The 27980-nt window shown below is 39.2% G+C and overlaps 2 protein-coding genes across 2 annotated transcripts; both read left to right on the forward strand.

Annotated features, from left to right (window-relative positions):
- Positions 1–5233: 5233 nt before the first annotated feature.
- LOC309505297 (E3 SUMO-protein ligase ZBED1-like) lies at positions 5234–8183 on the forward strand (the record flags this gene model as incomplete). Its single annotated transcript, XM_082178674.1, has 2 exons — positions 5234–5674; positions 5830–8183. 2 exons carry the CDS (start codon positions 5234–5236, stop codon positions 6235–6237), a joined length of 849 nt encoding a protein of 282 aa, XP_082034800.1. The 3' UTR covers positions 6238–8183.
- An 8415-nt stretch (positions 8184–16598) lies between these two features.
- LOC309505038 (uncharacterized protein) lies at positions 16599–27975 on the forward strand. Its single transcript, XM_082178402.1, has 7 exons — positions 16599–16850; positions 20543–20693; positions 21953–22096; positions 23927–24058; positions 24137–24331; positions 25007–25132; positions 26912–27975. The coding sequence occupies exons 1-7, from the start codon at positions 16759–16761 to the stop codon at positions 27137–27139; spliced, it is 1068 nt and encodes a 355-aa protein (XP_082034528.1). The 5' UTR covers positions 16599–16758; the 3' UTR covers positions 27140–27975.
- Positions 27976–27980: the final 5 nt, after the last annotated feature.

Raw genomic sequence — 27980 nt, forward strand, 5'->3', positions numbered from 1 at the left:
GCAAGCTGTTAGTAAATCTGGCCCAAAGGATAATGTAGGAGCCAGTGTGGACCCCTACAAGTGTTCATATAGGGAAAACCCCTCTACTGCAGATGCTATCGCAGTGTGGTTAATTTAGCCCATGTTCATTTGGAGAACAGATATTCATATGTTAGACTTTAATTATTGGATTTTAGCTCAGATTTTAATACTATTATTCCACAAACTCTGGTGAATAAGCTGGCAATGCTTGGTTGTCCATCTTGGTAGTCCATCTCTAAGTAATTGGATACTGGATTTTCTAACAAATAGGTCACATTGTGTTAGAATTCACAACCTCTCACCCTCCACCATTATCCTTATAGTGGCTCCCCACAGGGCTGTGTCTTGAGCCCCCTTCTGTACACTCTATACACCTATGATTGCAGCCATGCGCTCGAGCACTTGTATTGTTAAATTTGCAGACGATACTGTAGTGATAGGTCTAATTTCCAACAATGATGAGTCAAAGTACAGACAGGAGGTGGATCTAACTGAGGATTGGTGCAGAGCAAATAACCTCAGCATTAATGTGAAGAAAACAAGAGATGATAGTGGACTTTAGGAAAGGTGGCAACATCCCTCCTTCTCTAGACATTGGAGGAGTAGCTGTTGAGGTGGTCTCCAGGTTCAAACACTTGCGAGTGCATATTAGTAATGAGCTCACGTGGAGTAACAATAGCCTGATAAAGAAGGCCCATCAACGCCTATATTTCTTGAGGAAATTGAAGCATGCTGGCATTGGCATTTCAATCCACACATCCTTCTACAGATGTATTGTGGAGATTGTCCTCACCTCCTGTATCACTGTGTGCTGGGGATATTGTTCCGTTGTTGACAGGAGGCACTACAGCGGGTAGTTAAGTCTGCCCAGAAAATCCATCAAGCACAGTTTGCCATCTGTAAGTGATATTTACATCATCAGATGCTGAAGGAAGGCAACTTGTATTATGACTGAGGGACCTTGCCCGCCTAGAAAATGGTCTATTTTCCATTCTCGTCTTCAAAGTCTTCTAAGCCAGAACCACCAGCCTAAAAAATAGCTTATTTTCAGAAGCGGTAAGACTGATGAACTCTACATCATAGTGCTGCATTAAACTGTACCCCATTGTGTGATGACTGTATTAGCGATAAATGTTATTCGCACATTGTTACACTAATTAATTGATTTATAGATTATTTTAGCATTTAAGTGGAGGGTATTATTTATTTATTAACTTATATATTATTTTTCTATTTATTTTTTGTCTGATGGATTAGTATCGTTATTTGTAATGCTTTTATTTCACAGATTTTATTCTATTACTACTGTTATGAATGTTGTTATCTATTGTTGTTCTTGGGACCGGAGTACAAGATTTCTTACCTTTCATGCACCGCATGATTTGGAATGACAATAAAATGCTACTACTAATTTGTACCAGATTTAAATCCAACTCCCCACTGAAAAAACAGCTATAACCAGCCTAAGATGGTTGCCTGGTCATGCAGGCTGGTTTTAGAGAGGTTTTGACCACTTATTTAGCTTGTCAGTCAGGGAGACCAGCTTGAACCAGCTAAGACCAGTCAACCACTGGCTGGTTAGTCAAAAATCTGGCTACCTGTATGTTAGACTGACCATGTACTGTAGTTAATCTCTGAATATCTGACAGGTGGCTTTGTACCTGACTCCCTGCATGCTTTTAAAGTGGTTTTCTTTCTAATCAAGAGTAGGGGAATAAAGCAAATTAAACTTTTTTTTTTCTTTTTTTTAAAAGCAGTGCACTCTAATATTACAAGCCCTCAGAGGAAAGCCGCTCCTTTGGAAAAGAGAGAGCTGAGAACCACTTTTCCAATTAAAGGCCATGAATGAAATCTGTGGCAGTGCTCATTTGAAAGTCTTGATCTATAAGAGCTGTCTGTAGCCGAAGGCAGAGCCGTGACTCACTGCAGTCCAGCAGCCCACTGTGGGAGTCTGAAATCAAACCTTGCCAATTGTGTCCTCTTTCTCTGTCACATATTACAATGTTTATGAATACAATAAATAAAGAGGCTAAAAAGTAGCCTGTGGGCAGGGGAAACAATTGTCACTGAAATCTCATTTATATGCCCCGCATTGCCACACCTAATGTTTCATTAAGCTTCATATGCTAAATCTTTCAGACAAAACAAACAAACTTTACTTTAAAGCTGCAGACCATAGTTTTTCCTCTTTGTCACCATCTCTGATCGAAATCTGCAATTGCTGTTATTCGCAGAATTATCAACTTTACGTGGGTTGGCCCTCGGCACGGCACAGCGCGGATGAATTCATGTTTTGAGGAGAATGTGCGGCTGTCAGTCGCCGCGCCGGTGTGGATACTGTCATTCCGAATCACAGATTCTACTTTTTGGAAGTATGACCAACATAAGAATTTTCACCGGAAAATTTAATCTGAACAAGTACACTGAACAAAATGATAAACGCAACACTTATATTTTTGCCCCCATTTTTCACGAGCTGAACTCAAAGATCTAAGACTTTTTCTATGTACACAAAAGGCCTATTTCTCTCAAATATTGTTCACAAATCGGTATAAATCTGTTTAAGTGAGCACTTCTCCTTTGCCGAGATAATCCATCCACCTCAGAGGCGTGGCATATCAAGATTCTGATTAGACAGCATGATTATAGCACAGGTGTACCTTAGGCTGGCCACAATAAAAGGCCACTCTAAAATGTGCAGTTTTATCACACAGCACAATGCCACAGATGCAAGTTTTGAGGGAGCGTGCAATTGGCATACTGACTGCAGGAATGTCCACCAGAGCTGTTGCCCGTGAATTGAATGTTCATTTCTCTACCATAAGCCGTCTCCAAAGGCGTTTCAGAGAATTTGGCAGTACATCCAACCGGCCTCACAACCGCAGACCACGTGTAACCACACCAGCCCAGCCCATGTCAGTGTAAGTAACATCCAATTTTGTTCTGACCAACTAAGGTAAAAAAAAGCATAACTAAATTGCGCTGATTAAATCTAACAATCGCTTATCTTATCACATTAAACCGTGCAAATTATACTTTGTTCTCAAATTGTTAATGTTAACAACATCAGCATTGCGTGACTACATTTAATGCTCTTCCGATATCTATCCTTGTTTTCGCATGGGCCCGGTTGTGGTCTCTTTTTTTCTGTAGCCACTCCAAAGTCTTTTGCATTGTACAACGGGTGAATCTCCAATTGTCACTGGTGATTGTCATTTGAACCTTTCTGGATCCGCCATCAAATTGATAAGTTTAACTATATCAAGTGCTGTGAGGAAAGGCTATGAATCTCTACTTCCAACTTCCTCACATGCAGTATAGCCTACTGGCCGAGACTCCTTCTTTATGTGTACAGGTGTGAAGTAATGACGCAAAGACATGCTCAAATTTCCCGCGGAAATCCTCCAGTACCACTGGAATTAAAAACATTATTACAAGCTTACCGTTTTGAATCAAGCTCAGGCAAGCAGATAGTTTCGAACACTGGCTGGTTATGTACTTGCTCAATTTATTTTGGATAATTTTTAACCCAAAATAGTACCATTTCTCTTTTTACAGATTACCCATTAATACCAGCACAATAGTAACAACACTAGCAAAAATAACATAACAAAAGAAAAGATAAAGGGATAAAGCTGAGTACCAGGACGCTTCACTTCTAAACAACTTTAGAACAACAGTTCGAGGGACACTAACACACGCGTCCTCCCGTCAGAACACACTTGTTCAGTCTTGTTCAGAAGTGTGTTTTTAAAATAATTTAATTTTAATGTTAAAATTTTACATAAAAGGTGATGCATAAATCTAATAAGTTCAGAAAAAAAATGCCCCTGGAATAGGGGTGTAACGGTACGTGTATTCGTACCGGACCGTTTCGGTACGGTGCACGTGTGCACCGAATGCAATATTTTGTGTGCGGAATATAGGTACATTTTCGTGTTTCCACACGAACATATTACGTTTTCATTGGTCATGTCAATATGTCAATCACTGTACAGATTGCCCTACACCAACACTGATCTCTAAACCTACCCGTCGTCACTGTAACCTAAGCCAATGAAATCAACTGCAGGGCAGGATTTCCGCTGAAGTGGTTTAAAAAAAAAAAGAAAAATCACACACCGCGCGCTGTACAACAACATACACGGCACGCTTTGGCCCAGCCTCTCGCTAGCTAGCGTCATGGCCAATGCAGACAAGCCCATAGACAGTATGGACAAGCCGGAGCTTGAAGAGCCACCCATATCATTAAGGTCTCCTGTTTGGGAACACTTCGGTTTCCCAGTGAAATACGTCAACGGACAAAGACTAGTCGATAAGACGAAAGCAGTGTGCCGACATTGCTCAGTAATGATCGGGTATGTTTCTGGCAACACTTCAAACTTGTTAACGCACTTGAAAAGGCATCACGCGAGTGTGAACATCACTACAACTAGGAAAAAAAACGACCGTAATTCAAACGCAGCTCCCGTCGGCATTTAAACAGACCTTTGCTGTTAATTCCGATCGGGCCAACGCAATAACGAAAGAAATTGGTGTTTTTATAGCAGCTGATCTACGACCATACTCGGTTGTTGAGAACACTGGTTTTAAGCACATGATGAAGGTGACTGAGCCCAGGTATGAAATTCCTTCTCGTCCACATTTCAGCCAAAAAGTTATACCCGCCCTTTATGAACAGGCTAAAACTGCTGTTGTCCATGAGCTGTCTAAGGCATCTGCTGTAGCACTCACAACTGATGGATGGACATCCAGAGCTACCGAGAGCTACTTAACAGTGACTGCCCATCACATTACTCCAGAGTGGAACATGGTAAGCCATGTTTTGCAAACCCGCCCCATTTATGAACAACACACAAGCACAAATCTGGCAGAGGGACTTAAGAAGACAGTGTTGGAGTGGAAGTTGGAGAGGCCAGGAACTACAATTCCTGTCACAACAGACAATGCTAGGAATATTGTCAATGCAGTCAGTGAAGCTGGACTGGGCCCTCAAATTGGGTGTTTTGCACACACAATTAATTTAGCATCACAGAAAGCAAAAGGTCTCAACCAGGTGTCCAGAGTGCTAGGTAGAGTCAGAAGGGTTGTGTCTTTTTTTCACCGTAGCCCAACAGCTGCACATATTTTAGAGAGTAAACAGGAAATGCTTAATATACCAAAACACACCCTTATTCATGATGTCACCACCCGCTGGAACTCCAGTTATGATATGCTTGAGAGGTACCTTGAACAGCAAGCAGCTGTGTACTCTGCCCTGACAGAAAAGGCCCTCAAGAAGAATAAAGAAATAAGCACGTTGTCTGACCAGGATCTGAAAATAGCAGAGGATGTACTTGAGGTTCGTAAACCACTAAAAACCATCACAACACTGATGAGCACTGAATCCACACCTTCAGTATCAATGATCCTCCCCCTCCAAACCACAGTCCTCAACTCTATGGCACACAATGAGGAAGACAGTCCAACTGTGAGAGAAATCAAGGCTGCCATCACAGAAAACCTGAAGAACAGATACTCTGCTTGTCATGACTTCCTCCACAAATGCACAGTTCTTCATCCGAGGTTCAAGGCCCTTCCTCATGTGGATGATGCCTGTCGTGACAGAATCTACAACAACCTTATCACAGAGATTGCAACCATGGAAGAACAGGTATTGTGTTAATTTGCTTGTGTGTAAAATATCTTCATTGTATAATTTGAAATACTTGCTGCTTTGAAACAATCTGCATTGTTAAAAAAGCTTATATAAATAAAGATGACAGTGCCAGTAATAGTTAATTAAAGTTTTGTCATTTTATTTTGCAGAGTGAGGAGGCCACAGCAGTTAGTTCATCCCCAGTGACAGGACACCCAGAGGCATCATCTCCTCCTGTCAAGAAGTCAGCCATGGCTGAACTGTTTGGTGAACTCTTCAAGACTCAGGTGGGAAACAAGCCTACTTTGCAGCTGGTGAAGGAAGAGGTTACCTTATACAAGGCTGTGGACTGCATTTCACTGGATTCCAAGCCACTTGAATGGTGGAGGACCAATGAGCCCACATATCCTCATATTGCCAAGTTAGCAAAGCACTACCTTGCTGTACCTGCTACCTCAGTCCCTAGCGAGAGGGTATTTTCTACAGCTGGAGACATTGTAACTGCCAGCAGATCTGCCCTTTCCGTAGACAATGTGGACAAGTTCATTTTTTTGACAAAAAACATGAAAGTTGAATGAATCTGAGCAGGCCTTCAGCCTGGAGCTGTTCATGCTGCACTTTAGACTGTGAAAAAGTTCTTAAAAATCTGAGCAGGTCTAAAAACTGAAACTGTTGATGCTGCACTTTACACTTTGGAAAAGTTATATATATTTTTTAAATATGAGCAGGCCTACAAGCTGGGATTGGTAATGCTGCACTGTAATCATAGTTATTTATTAATATTTTTCATTAAATTTTATTATGTGATATTGGTTTGAGACTGAGAGTATTTTATTTAGTGGAGAACTTTGCAGCAGTATTTTATTTCTTATTCTTTTTTTATTTTATATATATATATTATTATATTTTATTAAAAAGTGTTTAAAAAAGTGTAAATAAATTGTTAAAAAAAAAGTTTATAGTAATACACAACCTGCAGTTTAATGTTTGCATTTCTTCCCTTACTGTACCGAAAATGAACCGAACCGTGACTTTAAAACCGAGGTACGTACCGAACCGTGATTTTTGCGTACCGTTACACCCCAACCCTGGAAATCAATTTAAGGTGGCGAATATTGCCTCTTAATAAAAATATTACTTTCTGTCACTGTTGTGATCTGACAACTGCATAGAATATGAATAATATGAATATCTGTGGGAGTCAGCTGTCAACAACAGGCCTAAACCAGCCATGGTACCAGCACAAAAACACACTCAGCAAAATATCATCGAATTGTTATAAACAAACTTTGAAAGTATCTAGATATTGTTTGTTTTTGTTTTTTTCAAAATTGCACACCCCTAATGTACCCCTGTCAAAATGACAAGCACAGCAGTATATATTATTTTAAAAACATTTAAAGCAAACCATAAATATTTTATTTGTTTGCATGACCATCAATCAACATCAGAAAACCACCAACATGCAAAAGTGGTTCAGCTGACAAAAAGTTTGGGGAACCGTACTTTCAGACAATAAAACAATAAAACGGCAAATAAAAATGGCCGAACACCCAGCAACTACCCAGAGCTTTGTGGACGTAATAAAAATAATCTTACCCATGAACCTTTTCCCAATGAAAATGAAAGGTCTTTACTTTTCCATTTGTGTTTCTATGTCATTACGACATGTTTGCAACAATCACATTTCTTGTAATAAATCTTTTCATGTTGAATAATAACATACAGTCATATTAATTGGTCATAGGGGCATTAAAAAGCCCAATTAATTGGGAATTGTAAGTACTTTGTGATTAACTCCAATAATTAATAAAGGCGCTATCAAATTGAATCAAGGCTGACCCATTATAATCTTCCTAACAGAGAAGCATTAGGCCTGGACCACAGTGATCTATTGAGATAAATGAACCTCGAAGAGCGGGGAGGAGACGAGACGGCTGCCTTGTGTTCAGCAAAAATGATAACTGAATGTCATTCATCTGTGTGTCAATGCATTTCTGCTCGTGCTGCTGATATGAAGATAAATGCTATTCTACGAGCTACTGTTTAATGCACAAAAATATAAAAGTTTAATTGAGTTAGATAATGAGCTGTACATCCAGATCTTCCCATGATGTATGAGATGGCAATACCGTGCTACTTTTGATACAAATATTGCCACATGGTATAATATAGAACTGCATTGTACAGTGTAACGATGTAAAAAGAAAATGATTTTGTTTGTGTAATTTATTTTTACATGAAGTTGAAACTATAGCGTGATATGTTCCTGAAAAGTTTTTCTGGGGTGCGTTTCCCAAAAGCATCATTAGCCAACTATGTTTGCAAGTTTCGTTGTTATCAGCATAGTTCAAGGAGTCAGTGTATCCCGAAACCATCGTTCCAACAAGCATTCGCAAACAGCATCGCAAACTTGTGTGGTTGGAATGACAGCTCTCGGCTGTCGCATCTTGTAATACTTTCAGAGGACCCAGCGACTCTTGCACCATTTCTCTAGCTGCAAATAAAACGAGTGGAATTCCTTCATCCTAGTCTCTTTCTCTGTCCATACAATACTTCCTTAGCATCGACTTTAAGGTCTGATGAAACCGCTCTAGTGCTCCCTGGCTCTCAGGATGGTAGCGCTAGAGGGTCGATGAACTATAGACAGCGATTTCAACACCTGAGCGAACAACTTAGACAGAAAATTAGTTCCTTGATCCGTTTGAATGAATTTAGGGAGTCCGAATGTAGAGAAGAATTTAATAAGATGTTTAGCTATAACTGAAGCTGTTATTTTACGAAGGGGAATGGCCTCGGGAAACCGCGTAGCCACGCACATAATCGTCACCAAGAACTGGTTATCAGCTTTCGTTTTTGGTAACGGCCCAACGCAATCAACAATTACGTGCTCAAAAGGTTCCTCAATTGCAGGAATAGGCACAAGAGGTGCAGGTGGAATAACCTGATTCGGTTTACCAGTTTGTTGACACACCGCACACGTTCGACAATACTCAGCCACATCTTTCTTTAAGCCCTGCCAAAAGAAATGTCACAATATGCGATCATATGTCTTCGTGATTCGTGATCATGGGCTAGTCACAAAACTTGGGCCCGATATACAACAGGAACCACAATCTGAAACACAGAACTCCAATCTCCGTCAGTAGCATCGTAAGAACACCACTTACGCATCAGGAGACCATCATCAACAAAATAGGCGACTTTTCCTCCTTCGCTACCTCCTGACTTACTGCGGAAATGAAACATTTACGGAGCAATGGGTCAGACTGTAGTGCAGCACACATTTGCTTTCTAGTCAGTGCTACTGATGAATTTTGACACATATCCACCAACTAAATCGCACTGTAAATGTACCCGATGTAGTGGAACTGATTTCAATGCCTTGTACTAATACGCTAGTTCCACAATACGACTGATCACCTGGGGGCAATGCTTCAGAAACAATAAAGGACTGAGCAGTTCCCATATCTCGTAATATTTGAACCTCTTTCTGATCTTCGGGTTTACCAATAAGCGAAATTAAAGCCCATGTTGCAGGTTTTTTTTTATTTTTTTTTTTTATATAACCTTGTATGAAAATACCATATGAAAAGTAAATGCAGGATTAAAAATTGTTTTGCAAGACATAAGGGCACAAATTTTATAGAAAACGTGACTGTTTCCTTGACCGTGTTGAAAAAACGCTTTTTTTCACCATCGCGTCATATGACGCCACATGAGGTAGTCGTTCGCCGGCTCTGCGTTCGCTCAGTGCGGAGTAGGTTGGTATTCAGTTGGAGCGGTCATGATTCAGTGTGTTTTCGGTGCTTATTGTATTTCAATTAATCATCGTCGTGGTAAATGATTGTGAATTATGGCCTGTCAGGACACCGAGTCCCAGAGTCGGCGCCAGGGCAGATCTACTGGAGGGGCATTGGGTCATCGGCGGGGGGGCACTGACGTTTGACAAATATTTTGACGCAGTGGCGACATCATAGTCCAACACAGCAGAAATCCTATATAAAACTAAACACGTTTATTATTATTTTTAATTATTACATGGCTTGGTTTAATTCTAATGTATAATGCGGTCTGTTATTTCTTGATAACAGCCGCTGCTAAGTATAACACACCGTTGCCATGAAAAACAGAGCGTTGCTATGGACGCAGGATTCTAACGTAGAGACAGAACGGACTATTTTCTTTAGCGGAAGCAATACAATAGTTTTTAAATAAATAAACTCCTTTTTAAATCAATATTTTGTGTCAAATTATTCATTTATTTTGTAGGTAGCCATGTAATACAACCGCCTCGCTCTACTTGCGTATCTTACAGGCAGCTAGGTATAAAACACAAATGCAGATAGACCCAGCAAACATTCATCAACAATTCACCTGCTTAGTAGGTCTTATCATGAAAGCCAGGGCTGGCTTCAATAAGTGAAATGAACAAACGACTTACTCTCAGAAAAGTTGCAGACGACGAGTGTTGCTGCTGAACCGTCTAAGTACTGTGTCCTTCCATTCGCTTGTGCATTTGTGTGTCAAGTATTTCTCGAATGCAAGCTGCACCAACCTGGCTTTTCTCTCGTGTAGCATTGTGCGTCTGTGTTCCGAAAAAAAAAATTTCAGAGTGGAGAATGAATTCTCACACATTGCTGTGGATGCGCCAAATGTTAACGCATGTTTGAAAGCAGTCAGCACACTGGGCATTGCAATCAGATGGTTGTGGTACGTTGAGATGATGTGCTGTATGGTCCAGTCTCCCTGCATTGCTTGCTTTTGTGACATTAAAAATTCTTTAGCAACTTCAAACTCGGCGTCAATCATAATCGATTGTGACAGGTCGAGAATATGCTTCACAGCTTTCACATCAAGGAAGTTATCGGCCTCTGGATTTAGTGCTGCAAGTGCACTTGCCAGTTGTGAGTTGCGCTCGCTGAATCTACGCTCGAGTTCCCCAACCACCGAATCAATAGTGCTGTAGTACACTCTCCGAAGTTCAGTTTCCAAGTCATCATCACCTCTGTGTCCTCCTGTAGGCCCTGTAACGATGAAACCATCCATCCATGTGCTCTCTATGCGTCTCCGTTTGGGCCCGGGTCTCAGTGACTCGCTGGTGGGCGTGGCAGTATCCAGCATCTGCTTAAACTCTTCATCACAACGGAGTTTTTTAACACATGCTGTTGCACTCGCCACAACACTTAAACCAGTCAACAAGTCAGTGTCCTCTCTCTGAAGAAGCTTGTTCGGTGGGTCCAATAGAGAAAGGACTCTGTGGGTTAAGTTGGCAAGGAACATGAAACTTGGCTCAGATATCTCGCGCAGCAGGCCTGTAGCTTCCATTCTCGTCTCTGCGCCATAGTTCAGCACAGTGTCAGCATCGGTCAGAATCGATTTGATGTCATTAAATGACTTAAGAATGACTGAGACAGTGGCAAGATGCCCTGTCCATCTCTGCTCCAGAAGATGCTTAAGATGCGCACCTTTATAATGCATAGCAACCGCTGGCTTTCTACAGAACTTGTAGAGGGAATCGCACACCTCAAAAAACTCCAAAAGTGCGGACTCTGCAGACATGGTATGAACCACGACCAAATGCAACTGATGGTTTAGGCAGTGCACGTATGGTATCTCACGTCCAAGTCTGTCCTGTAGAATTTTCTGAACACCACCACGTTTCCCCGACATAAGCGCAGCTCCGTCATATACCTGACTCAGAATTTTTGAGCTATCCAGACCAACTTTGTTAAGCTCAGTCAGAACGGTGTCAGTTAATGTCTGTGCGTCACCTTTCTGAGCCGTAGCGATGCACAGTAGACGCTCTGTCACTTCGTAAGACTCATTCACAAATCGAAGCACAATCGATATATTTTCACATCCTGTGGGGTCACGCGTCCCATCAACTTTGAGTGTAATAAGAGTCACCAACTTCCTCCACTATAGCCTCTGTCACCACATTACTGAGTGTTCTTATAAGTTCATTTTGCATATCATGACAGGTGTAAGTGGCATTGCGAGGGATTGTCTTCACCACATTAGCCAATTCATGATCCTTTTGGATGGTGTAATAAAGCATGGACAGGAAAAGTCCAGACCCCCCCTCCGACATGTCATCAAAAGTGTCAATCTTCCCCCGTAGTGGCAACTGGTTTTCAACCAAGAACCCAACCACATCTATTAATGAAGACACATAATACCGGTTTTTCCTTAGTTGATCTGCATTGACAAGGGTTGATACCTCATTCCCCGTATTACGACGCATCTCCCTCTCCTTCCACATTGCATAGCAAGACATGTGGTCCTTCGAAGTTTCATGTTTATGAAATCCACGGTCTTTGGCCATAGCGTGTTTCCAGTTACGATAGCCCACACTCGCGAAGGCATTAAATGTTCCAGATTTTCTAGTAAAGCTGAACATCCGACAGCAAAAACAAAATGCTGCGTCTGCCTTGACACTGTACTCCAACCACTCTCTGTTGTGAAACCATTTATCAATGAATGATCGCCCCTTACCACTGTAAACAGTAACAGGATACTGTTTTAACACAATTTGGACAGGCCTGTCAGTCCCGATATCATTAACCGCTGTTCGCTGACTTGGAGGGCGTGTAGATTGTTGCTCTATGGCTGCGCTAGTTAAGTCTGTTGGCGGTTGTCCGGAGCTCGCATTAACAGAAGGGCCAGCTCGGCTCTCAGAGACCGTGGTACTGGTGGTGGTGGCCGGAGTGTCAGAGTCTGCTGATGGAAGAGGCTGAGGAGGACTAAACAATTTTCGTAAATCCATTTTTTGTCGAGAATTAGGCTAACAGTTAGCCGCTAACTGTCTATGATATAGACGGACAAACTGTTGTTTTTGATTCAAACAACAACTTGAAATGGATTTTGCGCGCTGCAAATCAAATGTAACAAGCTTACTCAGCGACCAATAAGCATTGACCAATGATGACTAAGCCTAGTAACATGTCGTGAACAACCAAAATTATGCGTTTCATTTTATTTCATGTAAGTTACAATTTGTACATTTAATATAAAAAAAATATATATAAAAAAAAGAAAGAAATTGGGCCACGCCATGGCCTGTGGTAGGAGGGGCATCAATAACCGCTAGGGGGGGCACGGCCCTCGAATGCCCCACCACAGCGCCGACGCTGCCGAGTCCACAGGTTTCCGAATAAGAAAAAGGACTGTGCGATCTTCCGTGCCTGTGTGCGTTTTGTGCAGGGTAAGAGACGGGACTTCACTTCTGCTTCTGCTTTTGCTTTGAATAACGCGGTAGTGTGTAGCGTTCACTATAGACCGGATGATTATAATCCCGGCGATATTTGGACACTGTCCCGGCTCCTTCATCGGGTCGCCCGGTGACGGTCCGCCGTCAGCATGTGGTTCGGCCGCCGGCGGGAAACATGACGCTCACGGATCCGTCAGAGATCACATATTGTACATCTGTTTTACAAAATGTGCCTTGTCTTAATTTAATTAATTAACATATCCTACATAAACTTGTAATGCATTTATGTGTTTGTTATTAGTCTGCAGCCAACACTTATTATTATTATTATAAATATAATATATTATGTTCTATAATTCATTTTCAATCTGTACAAACCGACTTTAATGTTTGTGTTGGCTGTTTCTACATATAAAGTTTTTATACAGTAAGACAGTTGTGATTGTGATCATTTTTTGTATTTATCGTCACCAAACGGGTAAACTCAAAGCCTTTATAAAGTCCCACTTCCTCTGGAAACTGTCTCCTAATGGCTGACACACACAGCACATGCAGGTAAGGGTCTAAATACTTGCTTTGCTATTGCCTGATACATGATGATAATAATCTGTACAGTACTGTGATCTGAGCATAGTGTTATACATATCGTCAGGCTAACGTGAATACATCTATAAGCTAACACTGTTCTCTTGCCCTGTTCTCCTCACACCACAACTCACCATTGTTCTGTCTAACCCTGGCCTGTCCTGCTCACTTGGCTTCATATCAGGCTCATAATTATATGATATCATCATATATATCAATTATATGAATTATATATATCATACGAGTAAACATTTAGGCTACAATTCCCCCAGCTTTCCGAGCTGTTATTGCGATCCATTGCTTTCCTATTGTTTACTTTGACCGCTCTACCTCATGTTGCGTCACTTCCGGTTCGGCGGTTTTCAAATGCGGAAGTAAAATGTTCTCACAAAAACGACTCCAGAAGCCTAAATAGCGTTTTATAAGTATATGTTTATATTTAAATCTAGTTCCTACATTATTTTTCTATACATTGGCTTACTGGGTACTCTAACCTGCAACATGGGCTTTAAGCCTTTCATTAAGAAGGACTTAAAACTACAATCAATCATCTCTTTGGTCTGCAATGAACCGACACTATCAACGCTTGCACCCACCAGTTGTTTTGACAAACAAACAACACTAAACGGCATCAGCCGTACCAATGTCTCTGGAAGGGTCTTTGGACAGTTGCAGTTGGCCACCAAATCTTATTACATCAGGCAAATCAGGGGCTAGTGTTCTACCTATTTTACTCATGTGTGGGGTCATCTCTGGTTATCACTGAACAATCCATGCATTAACTGTGCAGAAAGTAATAACTTAGCTGGGAGCTTGTTCTGTTATGCCCATTGTTTTGTGTCGTTGCCCTCTCTTGTGTCTGTTTCTGTCACAGAAGGAGGCTATTGGTCCCAGGTTCCGATGATGTACATCATCTGTGAACAGTCTTCAGGACATCTGTCAGTTCATGGGCGCATGCTTGATCATTGCTCAAAACAAGACCTCCAATCCCAAGGCCCCCTGCTGGTCTACTACCCCCTCTTCCCGGTCCGGTCCGTCCCATCCCTGGTCATATATTGCCAAGGTGGCTTAAGAAAATGTATTGGTCATAAATATTTTGTACTGGCCATTAAACGTTTTAGCAAAAAAGCAACCAGTTATGACACCAACATTTTAGAGACCAGTGACAATTGACACTGCTCTATTTCAAATTTTATACCACAGCTAAAGCTACTAGCCTAAATTATATACATTTAAAACATTATTAAAGACCAGTAATACCACTGTATTATTGTTTACTTTTTCAACTCTTTACGTTCACTCAAGACATAACCAAGTTTGTCTACTAGGATACTCACTGAGACATTTTTGGACATAATTTTGTTTGAAAATGCCCGTTCAAGTGCAAGGCGGCGTGAAACAGAGCTCATTTCAGTATTTGTGCGCTGTCTGAGACGCATATTTCTGGGCACACGCTTCGGATGTTTGCGCACACTAAACTTCCCACACAGCACTCAAGTAACGAATTGAGTTCCCTTTTGTGTCTTCTTACGCTTGAATGTGAAGGCAGTTCACTTCGTTCCCCTTCTCAAACTCCCATCTGCTGAGGACACAGCCCGAGTGGCCATGGACCATCTTGATTGGATTCTGTATCTTTCTGCTTTTGGGTCCTCATTACAGATCTGTGACACTAACATGTTGTTTAGAACATGTAAAAATCTACTTTCTATATTATTATTCATGAAAGTTAAGAAGCAACCAAATTGACCCACATATCCAAAAACCCAATTGAAACTAATTAATAAATAATTAAATGCAAGGACAATATTTTCACTGGATGACACTACGTTTTGCTGTCCAAGATTGTGAATTTTATTATTTTAAATTTGTTTGTTCTATTTCTTTGCATTTATCATCAAACCATAGTGCATTCTGATTTTTCGAATGAGTTTTTTTATGCTGATGTAGCACCAGGTCGTAGTTAATCATCCTTGTCCTTCACGTATGTTCTGTTTCAAAGCGAAGGGAGGACATTCCATTTCAGAGCACATTTTGTCCTTGATCCTGATAGTGCATTGGGTCAATAAAGCCATTGCTAAATCACTCTCTTCAGCCATAGCTGACTACAGTTAATGCTCTAACTAATGCTAGACTCAGCAATACACTGATTGGCAAGTCGTCATATACGAATGGAGTAATCATGACCGTTGGAAGGGTAATGTGGGCATTGTGGTAATCCATCTCTGGTATCACACCTGCAATGTTCAGAATGAAACACTAGCATACTTCCTACTATTTATACTGTACCTACAATTTGTAAAAAAATAAATAAAAAAATAAAAAAGTCTAAAATGTAATCGCACCACTCAACGTCTAAACATGGAGTCAGTGTAAATGGGGTGTTTCTAGCTGTAAAAAGTCTGCACTGATCTGCAAAATTACTGATTTACACTCATCATTTGATTTCAGTTGATTTTTGTGCTATATTGTTCTTTTTGTTCTTTTATTTTGTTTTAAGAAAACAAATTCACAAGAAATCTGTCTTCCACTAAATACTATACTACAGTTTCGGTTACAATGAAACTGTAAATTGTCACAGGGAACATCATCCACCATTGAACTTAATATTTCCCAGTAATTTCATGAAAAGTAATAATATTAAATCCATATAAATTTACAACTATCTATTGCAGTAGTAACAAGAACTCTTGTAACTGGAAATTTGCTGGAAAATATGGTTACCATGGTACATTTGTTTACAGTAGGCTACAACTAAACAGACATCCTGGGAGTTGAAAATAACCCCCCAATGTCCTTTCACTCATGTGTTAACAGGGAGACATTGTGGTTTGGCTTTAAACCGTGCTGCTTTTAGCTGTCTTTTTTCAGAAAGCCCACAGAAAACAGATGATACTGAAGTGGAAACTCCCTGCAGCTTACCAGCAAATCACTTCCTTATTTTGTATCTCAATCTAGTAACCATTACAAAGACATAAAATCACACTTTCAAATAATAAATCACACAATAGTGCTACATATTTGGCTAAATTAATTATTCCCATTATATTGTTATTAGTTTGTAAAGATCGTTCAGTTTTGACATATGGTTGTTTATTATTGTGTCATGCTGAGCATTACTTCCTATTCTGATGTCTTGCATGTCAATGAGGGGGTTTAAATTTGAACTTCCCCTCCAGTGAATGACATTACGCTACCACACTGCCTTTAGGCTGTACACTTTTCATCACTTGGATTTAGGAGTAAAAGACGACAAGAGGATTAGAACAGCTATTAATCAGTTGGATTCAGATTTTAAAGGGTCATGGAAGGAAGTTCACAGTCTTCCCTGTCAGAAGAGGACTCTTCAAGCAAAGAGCGCTCTTTACCTGAGGAGGAGAATGATCTTCAGTCTGAGTGGGTATTATTTTACTGACTTTTTTAGCATCTAAATTTGCAGATTTAAATGGACTTCATCAGGAGTGTTATAAGGTGTATGTGTGTGTGTACAGGCCTCTGAAAATGGATAAAGTGCAATCAGTTTGTCATAGAAGAAAACTGTAAACAGGAAGTAGGGACTCTTTTTGTAATAATTTGCCATTACACTCATAAAAATTTACTTTATTGGCATTGATGGTTCTATGAAGAACCTTTAACATCCATGGGAAGTTTTTATTCCACAAATTGTTCTTTATTGTCAAAAAACATTCTATAGATTATTGATTATATATAGAATTATTATCTATATTTGAAGAGTTCAGATGCAAAAGCCTCTAAGTGCCATCTGAAATTTTTTTTCTAATTTTCTAAAACTAATTTTTATGAGTTCAGTAATTTCACTTAAATGACAATTAATAGGTAATTTTCATTGCCATTTAAGTGAAATTACTGAATTTAAATATACTAGCTTGATAAAAAATTATCATTCTAGAAGAAAATTCCAGATGGCACTTAGAGGCTTTTGCATCTGAACTCTTCATTTATAGATTATCTTCACAGTAAGAAAGACATTTTTTTTTTTTTTTTTAAGAACTGTTCACTGAATGGTTCCTTGGGTATGTAAAAATGGTTCATCTATGGCATCGCTGTGAAAATGTCCTATTGGAACCTATAATTTTAAGAGTGTAAAATGGGTTATTTTGTATGATAGTACGGTATGTGATCCTTGGAATATTATAAAGAATGATATGTTTAGGTGAGATATTCATGTATATGATAGTCAAAAGTACTTTTTTTGTTAGTGTACATAACCTCCTGCGATAATCTCCTCCGATTTTGCAATCTCTCAGGAGACACAATAATTCTCTGCACTGTAATCACATATAAATGACGTCTTAAGCCCTATTCGGACGGTATTAGTTTACAAGGGTAGATGGAGTAATGCAATTTTACCACAGGGCGTTTATAATAATAATGGCACAGGCCAATTCTCACAGGATAAGATATCTCAGTAAAACTTAGGGGTAACTCGATTTATGCACCGCCGTCACCTTCCTTCCACCGTCGTCATGTGCGTATTACGTTGCTTCCTGATATCATGTGCGCAAACACATATATAACCTATTTTTATATACATAAAAATTATAAGTCCCATCAAACGATGTATCAATTAAATTCAGATTGGATTATGTTAGTAATAGGCACTTACACTTACATAGCACTGAATGCTTTTTCAAGCGCCTACATACTTGAAAAAACACGGAAAACTAATATTTTCATACGGAATATTCACATACATATTTACAGCGGGTCTATTCGCATGTGATTAGTATTACCTGAGGTCATTTTTCTGGACATTTGTACAGAAGGTAAAAGTGATCACCGTCATCTTTACTGACATTGCCCGTAATGATTACTGAGATGCACATTCGGACGGGACTAAAATCACTGAGAAGCTCTGATAATAGTTACTTTACTCCACCTCTCCATGTTAAACTAGTCCCATCCAAATAGGGTTTTAGTGACAGTTTCACCAATACAGCATCACAAGGGTGGACATGTTGACCTTTAGTTTAAATAGTCACTTTACATGACAAGGGCCACACCGCACATAAATGTTAATATAATGAACTGACTTAGTATTAGCGTAACTGTTAACTTTAATTTTGATATATTTCTTTGATGTCCTGAGAGAAAATAAAAACCCAATCTCACACATAGGGAGAATAGAAACAGAAACCCACCCTAGCTCAAATTTCCCAAAGCTTTTAGTCATTTTCTTTTTATGGGCACTGGTGATGTGTTTGTCTAACTTTTATTAGTTCATACTTTGTCAAAGTTTAGCATGAGTCATTCATCATGAGACTGAAATGAAATATGGGGACATTTGCATAACACCCATGACTTTATTTGAGCTGGTTCAGATTCTCGGGAGTCCATCTGCCCATTACTGTTTCACCACAGCAGCAATAACAGCAGTGTTAATCCCTAAGGCTGTAAAAAAAGATATAAAAAAATATAAAAATGATAAATATTTCAAGAAAAAAAGTAGCTTTAATACGTTGTCTATTTAACTTATCATTATCTATTAAAAAGCATTTAATTTGTAAATAAATTGTGGAGAATAGAAAAATCTGACAAGCTTTCGATGTACAAATATCCACATGAGGAAATTAACTTCATAAAGAGTTTAAATAATGTTAAGTTATTAATGTTTTATTTACTAGAATAAACATATCAACAGCAAGGTTAGAGTTAGTCTAGAAAAAAGAAACTACAGTAATCTTGTAGAGAAAACGCCTCGTTTACGACTGTAACCTTGGTTCCCTGAAGAGGGAACGAGACGCTGCATCGATTGACGCCGTGGGAATGCTCTGATTGAAATCAGTCCAATGGTGTGACGTGACTTCAGAGGCAGACGTCATGAACCAGGCAACTATAAAGCATGCCCAAACAGTGCAAAGCTAGCTTCTAAGAGGCTGAAGTAAGTCGCTGATAGGCACGCAGGAGGTATGGTAGGGCTACGCAGCGTCTCGTTCCCTCTTCAGGGAACCAAGGTTACGGTCGTAACCGAGGTGTTCCCTTTCAAGGGAACTTGTGCTGCGTCAGTTGACGCTGTGGGAACATTTATACCCACACTGCAATAATGACAAGTATCTGTCAAGTGTGAAATCGTTGAAGAAAAGCACTAAGCACCTGGGCCCCTGGTGTAGAGCTCATGTCCAGGATGTAAAACCTCACGAATGTGTGTGGTGAGGACCAGCCTGCCACATCACAAACATCTTGAAGTAAAGCAGCCATACTCCTAGTCGAGTGAGCTGGGACTGCCGTAGGGGAAGGTGGTCTGGCCGACTCATATGCAAGAGAGATAGCCTCAACTATCAACTTGCTCATCCTCTGCTAGGAGACCCAAAGCAGATGAAAAGTTGTTCAGATTGTCAGGGCAGCTCTGTGGACATAAGCATCTAACGCCTGAACTTGACTAGCAGATTACTCTTTTCCTGGTCTGGATCCCACAAGAGAGGACGACTGAAGGCCTGCAGCACAATAGATCTAGCCACATTAGTGGGCACTTTAGGGATGTAACCTGGCTGAGGGTGAAGAAAAGCCTTCATCATGCCAGGTGCAAATTCCAAGCACGAAGGGGCAAACCACAGGGCTTGCAGATCTCCTATTCTTTTAAGAGATGTAATGGCAAGGAGGATCAATGCTTTAAGAGTCAGGAACTTGACTGGAACCTCTTCAATAGGCTCGAAGGGAGCAAGGGACCGGCCTTGGAGCACCATGCAACAACTCCTCAGAGCTGAATAGTTGCAGCACGCTGCCTCACTCAGGGCGGAAAAAAACGCAGCGCGTGCTTCTGAACCCTGAGAAAAGGCACTGGATCTAGGTGAGGGCAGAGAAAAGGCCAGGTCCGTCTCTAAACCCTTTGTTAGATCCATTTGCGATCCCCATGACAAACAACATCCCCTCCCAGACAAGCAACACATAAATCATGTGTATCCCTACCTGTGATGTTGCGTGGGCAGGGAAGAACACAAGATCTAAATTGCTGTTTGCTCGCCATGATAATATATTTACATATTATTTATAATAATAATAATAATAATAATGTGAGAGATCTTAAAATATAAAAAAAACTAATGTGTGGGTGTTTGCATGCATTGTAGGCAGGTGGAGGATGTGGCACAGGAAGAGTCTCTTCTCTCCGGGGAGGAGCAGGTAACCCTCATCACAGAGAGCATGTCAATCACCTCCTCTGATGAAGAGAAGCTGCAGCTCCTCAACAAAAACACTGAACTGCGGAGACTCAACAAAGAGGTAGAATAAAACACCATGACCCTAAAACTCAATTTTCATAATCCACTAGTATGTAGTGTACCTGATGTATAATTATCTGAAATTCACCATAAAAAGAAAAGAAAAATATTTTCTTGCAATTCCGAAAGCTCAGAACATGAATTTGACTTTCATTTAGATACTTCTTTTTCATTTGCATGTTAAACTTTGTATTTTTTGTTAAGTGTCCTTTATATTGAATTCCTTTTATAATATTATTTTTAAACTATTTTTATGTCAAGAAGTAAGGTGCCTTTCATTTTTGCGGATCCAGTGTGGTCCCACTTTATATTAAGTGTCTTTAACTACCAGGTACTTGCATAAAAAATATATGCAGCTTGTTTCAGCCACAGAATAAAAAAAATTTGTAAAAGTTAATTGTGACTTTTTCTTCAAAATTCTGATTTGTTATAAAGTCAGAATTGCGAGATATAAAGTCTGAATTATCTTTCAATTTGTTTTATTCTGTGGTGGAAACAAGCAAATCAATAAATTAATAAACAAATTAATTGGTGCAATGTTTTTATTGTGTTGATATTGTATTGTAAAACAATGAAAGTGGGATACGGGGAAGGTTAGGCCAGGTTTGGTGGTATGGGTAGGTTAAGGGTGGGTTAAGGTGTAAGGGAAAGGCAACAGTGTAAGTATAGATGTAATTACAGAAATCAAATACAGCTGTAATTACATGCAGGTATATTGAAATATAAGTAAAAACATGCATTTACGCAATAAGTGCATTGTATCAAATGATTCATTAAAATGTTAGTACATAGTGAAGACACTTAATGGGACTGCAGGGGTTTAGGGTTAGCATAGGGTTAGGATACAGCAAATACAATTACAAAGCAAATTAAAAACAGAAGTCAACATAAACTCCCCACAATGACATGAAAGTCAACGTGTGTGTGTGTGTGTGTGTGTGTGTGTGTGTGTGTGTGTGTGTGTGTGTGTGTGTGTGTGTGTGTGTGTGTGTGTGTGTGTGTGTGTGTGTGTGTGTGTGTGTGTGTGTGTGTGGTCCTAGTAAACCCTAAGTTATGGACAATACCAATACCAAGAATTCAAGAAAAGCTTATAAATCATACCAAGTGAATTTTTTTTGAAAATGTAGAAAGTTTTCTGTGATGGGAAGGTTTAGGGTTAGGGGATAGAATGTACAGTTTGTACAGTGTAAAAATCATTATGTTAAAGGAAAGTCCCTATAAAACATGGAAACCCATCGTGTGTGTGTGTGTGTGCGTCAGCTGATGAAACTGAACGAGGAGTGGGATCATATCTACCACAGCACAAGTGTGGGCCTCCAGCAGCGTGTGGCGGCTCTCGGGGAGGAAAACACGGCCCTCAAACAGGTCAACCGCAGACTGCTGTTCAAAGTAGAACATGAACAGGTACGTGGGCAGATACACACACACACACTCTCACAAATCCTTATGGCAGAGGTGTGTTTAAAGCTAAGTGTGTAATTTTAGCATCATTGTTGTCACTAAACAGAAAAGTAAATATTGTTAGAGTTTACCTCCCGCTAACATCCCGTTTGCCAGTGGTTGGGCAAACAGGCAATCCTGCCCTGAACTCACACCACTGGTTGGACGAGTCCTTCATACCACATTACCAGTGAGTATGTTATCTTGTGAAGCTATTTTTACATTTCCTGACTCTTAAAGTCAGCATGAAACAGAAGTTGCAATCATCTTCTCGAAGATTGTAGGATAGGAATCGATTTTGTCCAATGGGAACTGATTGGATGGTGGTGGATTGCTATTGGTGGATCTCTTGTGAGTGACAGGTTGCCCCGCCCTCACGCCAGTAAACACGTTATCAGAGAAGAGAAGAGAATGGATGTCTCTGCAAGAATTAGGGGGAGTTATTTTAATTAAAGATCATGAGGCACATGAATTAAAAAAAAATATATATATGTGCACGGATAAATCATTTATAATAAATACTGCAATATTTCACACAAAAAAGTGTCACTTTCGATTTCATGGTGACTGCCAATAAAAATGACTTCCAATGGAATAATCTTAGCTAGTCGGGTTGATTCAGTCATATTACAATTTGAATTGTTTTTCGTCAAAAAGATTTTTAACATGTTTACACTGTGATAACATTGTAGAATTTTTGGGACATCTCAAATCACAATTATACTGTATATTGAGCTGCAAAACTGAATCATTCAGGATGTCGGTTAGCACTTCCATCAGTTCTAGAACAATTCCTAGTGAGCACTTTCATATGCGATATTTAAAAAAATTAAATTAGGCTGCTAACACAATTTGTGCATCGGTCTCAAAAAACACATTGTAATTGTAAAATGCAAGAGGAACAAATAAAATAGTGACCTGCTAAACAGGATCAAACCGAATCGTCAAAGAGAAACACAGATAAAGCAAAATAACACGTAAAGAAGGAACTATGAGACATGTTTTGCCATGTGTTCTTGGATCAGCATCCTTCATCCCTGAACAACATTCCTATTAGCCAATCAGTTTTCACAGTTGATGTTGAGTCTGGAGCACACCTATGCAAGTCCATAACCTGCTGCACAAACCCTGCTCCACAAACCCTGCTTCTTTGAGTGATTGGAAAAGCAATATGTGTGGCGAGTCATCTCTCACCCGATTTATTACATCTGGACCGCTTTATATTTGAAGAAAGCTAAAGGATGGCTTCAGGTCATAATATGTTGTTTGGAGTAATTAGTTCATTTGATCGCTCGGCATGGTCGAGAGCCAGGAATATGAGGATCTTGCAGACTCACTCTGATCCCGTATGAATCTCCCAGACTCCAGCACACTAATGCCCTATAACACACTGATGAAGACATCCAAGTGATTTATGAACAGCAGGATGAACTCGAGCTCCCCGTGGTCTACCAGTGAACAGATGTAATATGAAGAGGGTTGTTTGGTTGCACTGGTGGTCAGCCAAGTGTTGGTAATTGTAAGCCATATTGGGAAGACTTGCCAATTACAAGTAACTTAATGCCTGAGATCTTGGCTGCCTGAGCGGTGATTACATATCACATAATCAAAAAAAAAAAAAAAAAAAAGGTTAATTAATTTTTGCTGCTCATCTTCTTAACTGAGAACATTGAACTTTTTTTTTTTTTTTTTTTTTTTATGGAATGCTTATGGTGTGATTGATTTTTCTGTAATTCAGAAGTAGATACAGTACATGAGCAGACACTGACACTTTTTTCTGTTATTTGTGTGTAGAATAAGGGGGAATATTATGAACAAACACTGATGCAGGAACTGAAGAAAAACCAGCATCTCCAGGAGTATATCCGACTGCTGGAGAGCCGACTGCACCAAACAGATCTTCATCAGTGGACTAGAGGGACACAGGTCAGCTTCCAGAATCAGTCAGACCAGAGATTTACAGTAGCTATAATACATTTCGATTGACTTTTTCTCTGTTGAAAGACCCCAGATATGAGTGGCACCTCAGACTCTCAGCTACTCCAGCGGCCCTCTAAACCGTCGCTGGATGTCCGGTCTACTGTGTCACCAGGCACAAAGTCGAGCCTCAGACTGGCTGCTATGGGAATGGAGATCCGGTCTGACCCGGTGAGAGAGGTTCAGGATCTGAAAGAACAGCTGGAGGTGTTGCGGTGTCAGGTGAGTTAACGTGATCATAACATCCAAAAACATTTAAATAGGCCTGTAGTTGACTTATGATGTAGGAGAATATGGACAGAATATCAGAATATCTCAGTTTGGGTATTCAGATGCCCAAACTGAGCGAAAATATGCAATTTGGTGCAGTTGCTGATATTTATATTTTCAAAAAGAAAGATGAAATTCTCATCTTCATAACAGTATAGCAGTTTACTTACATAAAATGCATATAAATATACGTTTTAACTCTGTCTCTCAATAATATGTATTTAATTCTGGCGTGCAAAACATAATGCTGTGCAATAAAATGATAAATGAGACATGCACAAAAAATGTTCTTCAAAAGCCTGATAGATCATATTTGATATTCATATTTGAACATGATTTTTTAACAATGTTGAATATTTAAATATAGTTGGTTTTTTTTTTTGCATTACAGTAAAGCAAATGATGGAAAAAAAAAACTCTAATGGTCCTAAAATTTAAAATACAATTTAAAAAAAATGAACCTTTAAATTTGAGGTGAAATATGAACTGCTTATCGTTATTTAAAATGTTTGTTTCTTAGATGTTGTTGTTTTTTATAAAAACAGAGTTTACGTTTTAAACAAACAGGTGGAGATTAAAGTGTTACAGGTTTCACAGTCAAATCTCAATAATGTTTCCCATCCACAGACTAAAATCTATGAGGCTGAATATAAGACGGAGCAGAAGGACCATGAGCGCATGCTGCAGGAGAACAAGAGACTGCGGCGCAGAGAGGGGGACATGCGTCAGCAGATGGCGCTGTTGCAGGAGCAGGTGAGCACAGGACTGGACAGTTCAACCGTCTGTCGTGCAGATGTCCACCACTGGGGGGCAGATGTTACCAGCTAATCACGATCTCCTCTGGCACACACTGATCTTCCTCTGTTTGTTGGCTGATTCCTCCAGCCTACAAACAGCCTAGCAGTCTGACACGTCAGCTACCGAATCATTTTACAGTAAAGTTTCATTTATTAACCAGCTACATTAGTGAACTTATCTAACAATGACAAAACTTCCATAGAATTTATTAATCTTAGTTCCTGTTAATTTCAGCATTTACTAATACATTATTAAAATCAAAAATCATGTCTGTTAATATTATTTAATGATCCTAGGCTAACGTGAACTAACAATGAATATGACTAACATTGACAAAGATGAATAAATACTATGGCTGTAATGATACCCTCATGTCACGATTTCAATACATATCACGATTCTGAACTGACAATATGATATTATTGCGATACTCCAAACATTTTTTACATTACATTGTGGGTGTAAATGAATAGGCTTGATCTTTGTGCTGGAAACCCAATGCACAGGACAATAAAGACACTAGAATTAAAATATTTATGATTATGAAGCTGAAAATACAGAATTGTTTTAAAACAAACATGCTTTCACTCTGAATATAATGGAAATATTTAAAATAATGTAGGCCACTTTTTACTGGTAACATCAGACATTTGGCATTATCAGGACCCACAAATATTCCCCCATTGCATTATTATATTATATTCAACATTATATATAGTATAATGTAGTGCTGACACTAAAACTCTGTAAACATTTTGGATGAACTATACACGATACATATTGTTGAATTTTTGTATTACGATATATTGTGACACAATATATTGTTACACCCCTAATAAATACTGTATCAAATGTTTTGCTCATTGTTAGTTCACATTAACTAATGAGACCTTATTGTAGAATGTTTGATGGACCGATGGCAGATAGCAATTTGCTTGTGTTACACTTGCCTGCGTCTGTTGCCTTATGCAATAGATTATTAAATGTATGATTTTGATCTGATCCTGACTCAGCATTACAAGTCCTAAACCTGTCCCTACCCCTGTAAGACTAAACTTGACATTAACTGTAAACCCATCTCTCAAATCTGATTGGTTGATTGGAATGTTGTTATAGGATCAACATGTTGGATCAAATTCTTAGTGAAATCACATTTACCTATTGGACACATGACCAGAATATTAGACACTCAGCTCACTTAGTTGATGCCAAAAATATAAATGAATATTTTCTATTTAAGCTGTTTTTGTTGTACAGTAAGGACAGATTGAAAGTGTTTCTATAAGACAATGAACCTTTATCATGATGCTGTCACCTGTAGATCAAGTTCATCAGACTTCTGACTTCCGTCAAAGATTTCCATTGTGATCTTGAAGTAACTATCACATGAACAAAGAATCTTATGCAAAAGGAAATGATCAGTAGGTTCCAGTGAAACTAATTATGACTTCACGGTGTCCTGATGTTGAATATGTCATAAAACATGAGAGTCTTACTTAACAGGAATGCAGATAATTATCTTATCGGGTCTTAATGGGTTGATGTGAACATTAATGTTAGTTGAACCACTGTTTACCATTTAATTTCTGCATGTGAACTACAATACTGTCATTATAGTCTGTAATGCAATTACAGAAACGGTAACTAACAACTGCACATTTACAATGTATGAAAGGCACAATTAAACCGATATCTAATGTTTTTTTTTTATCTTAATTTGTTCTTTTTCCTTAGCTAAAGGTGTATGAGGATGATTTTCACAAGGAACGCTCAGACAAACAGATTCTCCAGAGACTGCTGATGAAGAAATCTCCAGCCGAGAAAGATCCGGTTCTGGTGCATCGCTGCAACAACGAGCAGGACCGGCCCAGGACCGACAGGAGGAAGAACCGAGAAGATCAGCGGGGGGGATACGTTTGTCCCAAACACTGTGAACATCACGGCCAGCTGGACTTCCCCTGAACGCTGACACGCTTTCATTCATCAGATTAAAGAAAGGGAAAACAAGCTATTTTCTATCTTTTAGGTCCCTTTTAAATGCTATATATATATGAGGTTTTTTTATTATTATTCTTTATTGTATTATTCTATTATATTCTTGAAATGAATGTGTTTGTACAATGACTGTATGGAAACTGTTTTAATATGGGACAATCTGAACCAGTTCAATGGCTGAACACATGAAACTCAAACAATCCATGTCAGAAAGTAAATATTGTAATCTTTATAAGCCTATTTGTTTGGGTTTTTTATTATTATTATTTTTTAGTTAATATGTCAGCAAATGGACCTTTTCTTAATACATTACTAACAGGAAACAACTTCAGATGTTTTTGCACTTTGACTTTACGGAAACCCGAGGCCATTGGAATTTCTTCAGTAATGACCTCATTCTTAATGACAACAGATTTTTCCAGGATATTTGCTCAGTTGTGTCCATAAATAAAACTTTATTTGGAGAGCATGTTTCCCAAACAAATCAATGCAGTTCAAGAGCAATTGACACTAGGATAATAATAACAAATAAAATAGATTATAACGATGAAATTAAAAAGTTAAAAGTGTAGAATAGTAGATCTATAATAAAAAAGAAAACAGGATATGAATGATTAATTTAAATTAAATGTGGTTGTCTCTCAATAATTTCCATCCCTGCTCTTGCACCTGTTATATAGGTCAGGCATTGTTATTGTTCGTTTGTTTGTGTTTTTTTAAGATTATAACCAATTAAATGTGTCCCTTAGAATTGCTTTGAAATGTTCAACTACATTGTTTCAATAAAATACACATTAACAATATATAT

The sequence above is a fragment of the Leuciscus leuciscus genome (genome assembly GCF_965113295.1).
Source record: "Leuciscus leuciscus genome assembly, chromosome: 8".
NCBI lineage: Eukaryota > Metazoa > Chordata > Actinopteri > Cypriniformes > Leuciscidae > Leuciscus > Leuciscus leuciscus.

Coding starts and splice junctions, on each gene's coding strand:
- LOC309505038 (XM_082178402.1), top strand. CDS start 16,759: ATGGAAGGAAGTTCACAGTCTTCCCTGTCAGAAGAGGACTCTTCAAGC. Junction 16,851..20,542: donor GAGAATGATCTTCAGTCTGA/GTGGGTATTATT, acceptor CATGCATTGTAG/GCAGGTGGAGGATGTGGCAC. Junction 20,694..21,952: donor TGCGGAGACTCAACAAAGAG/GTAGAATAAAAC, acceptor TGTGTGCGTCAG/CTGATGAAACTGAACGAGGA.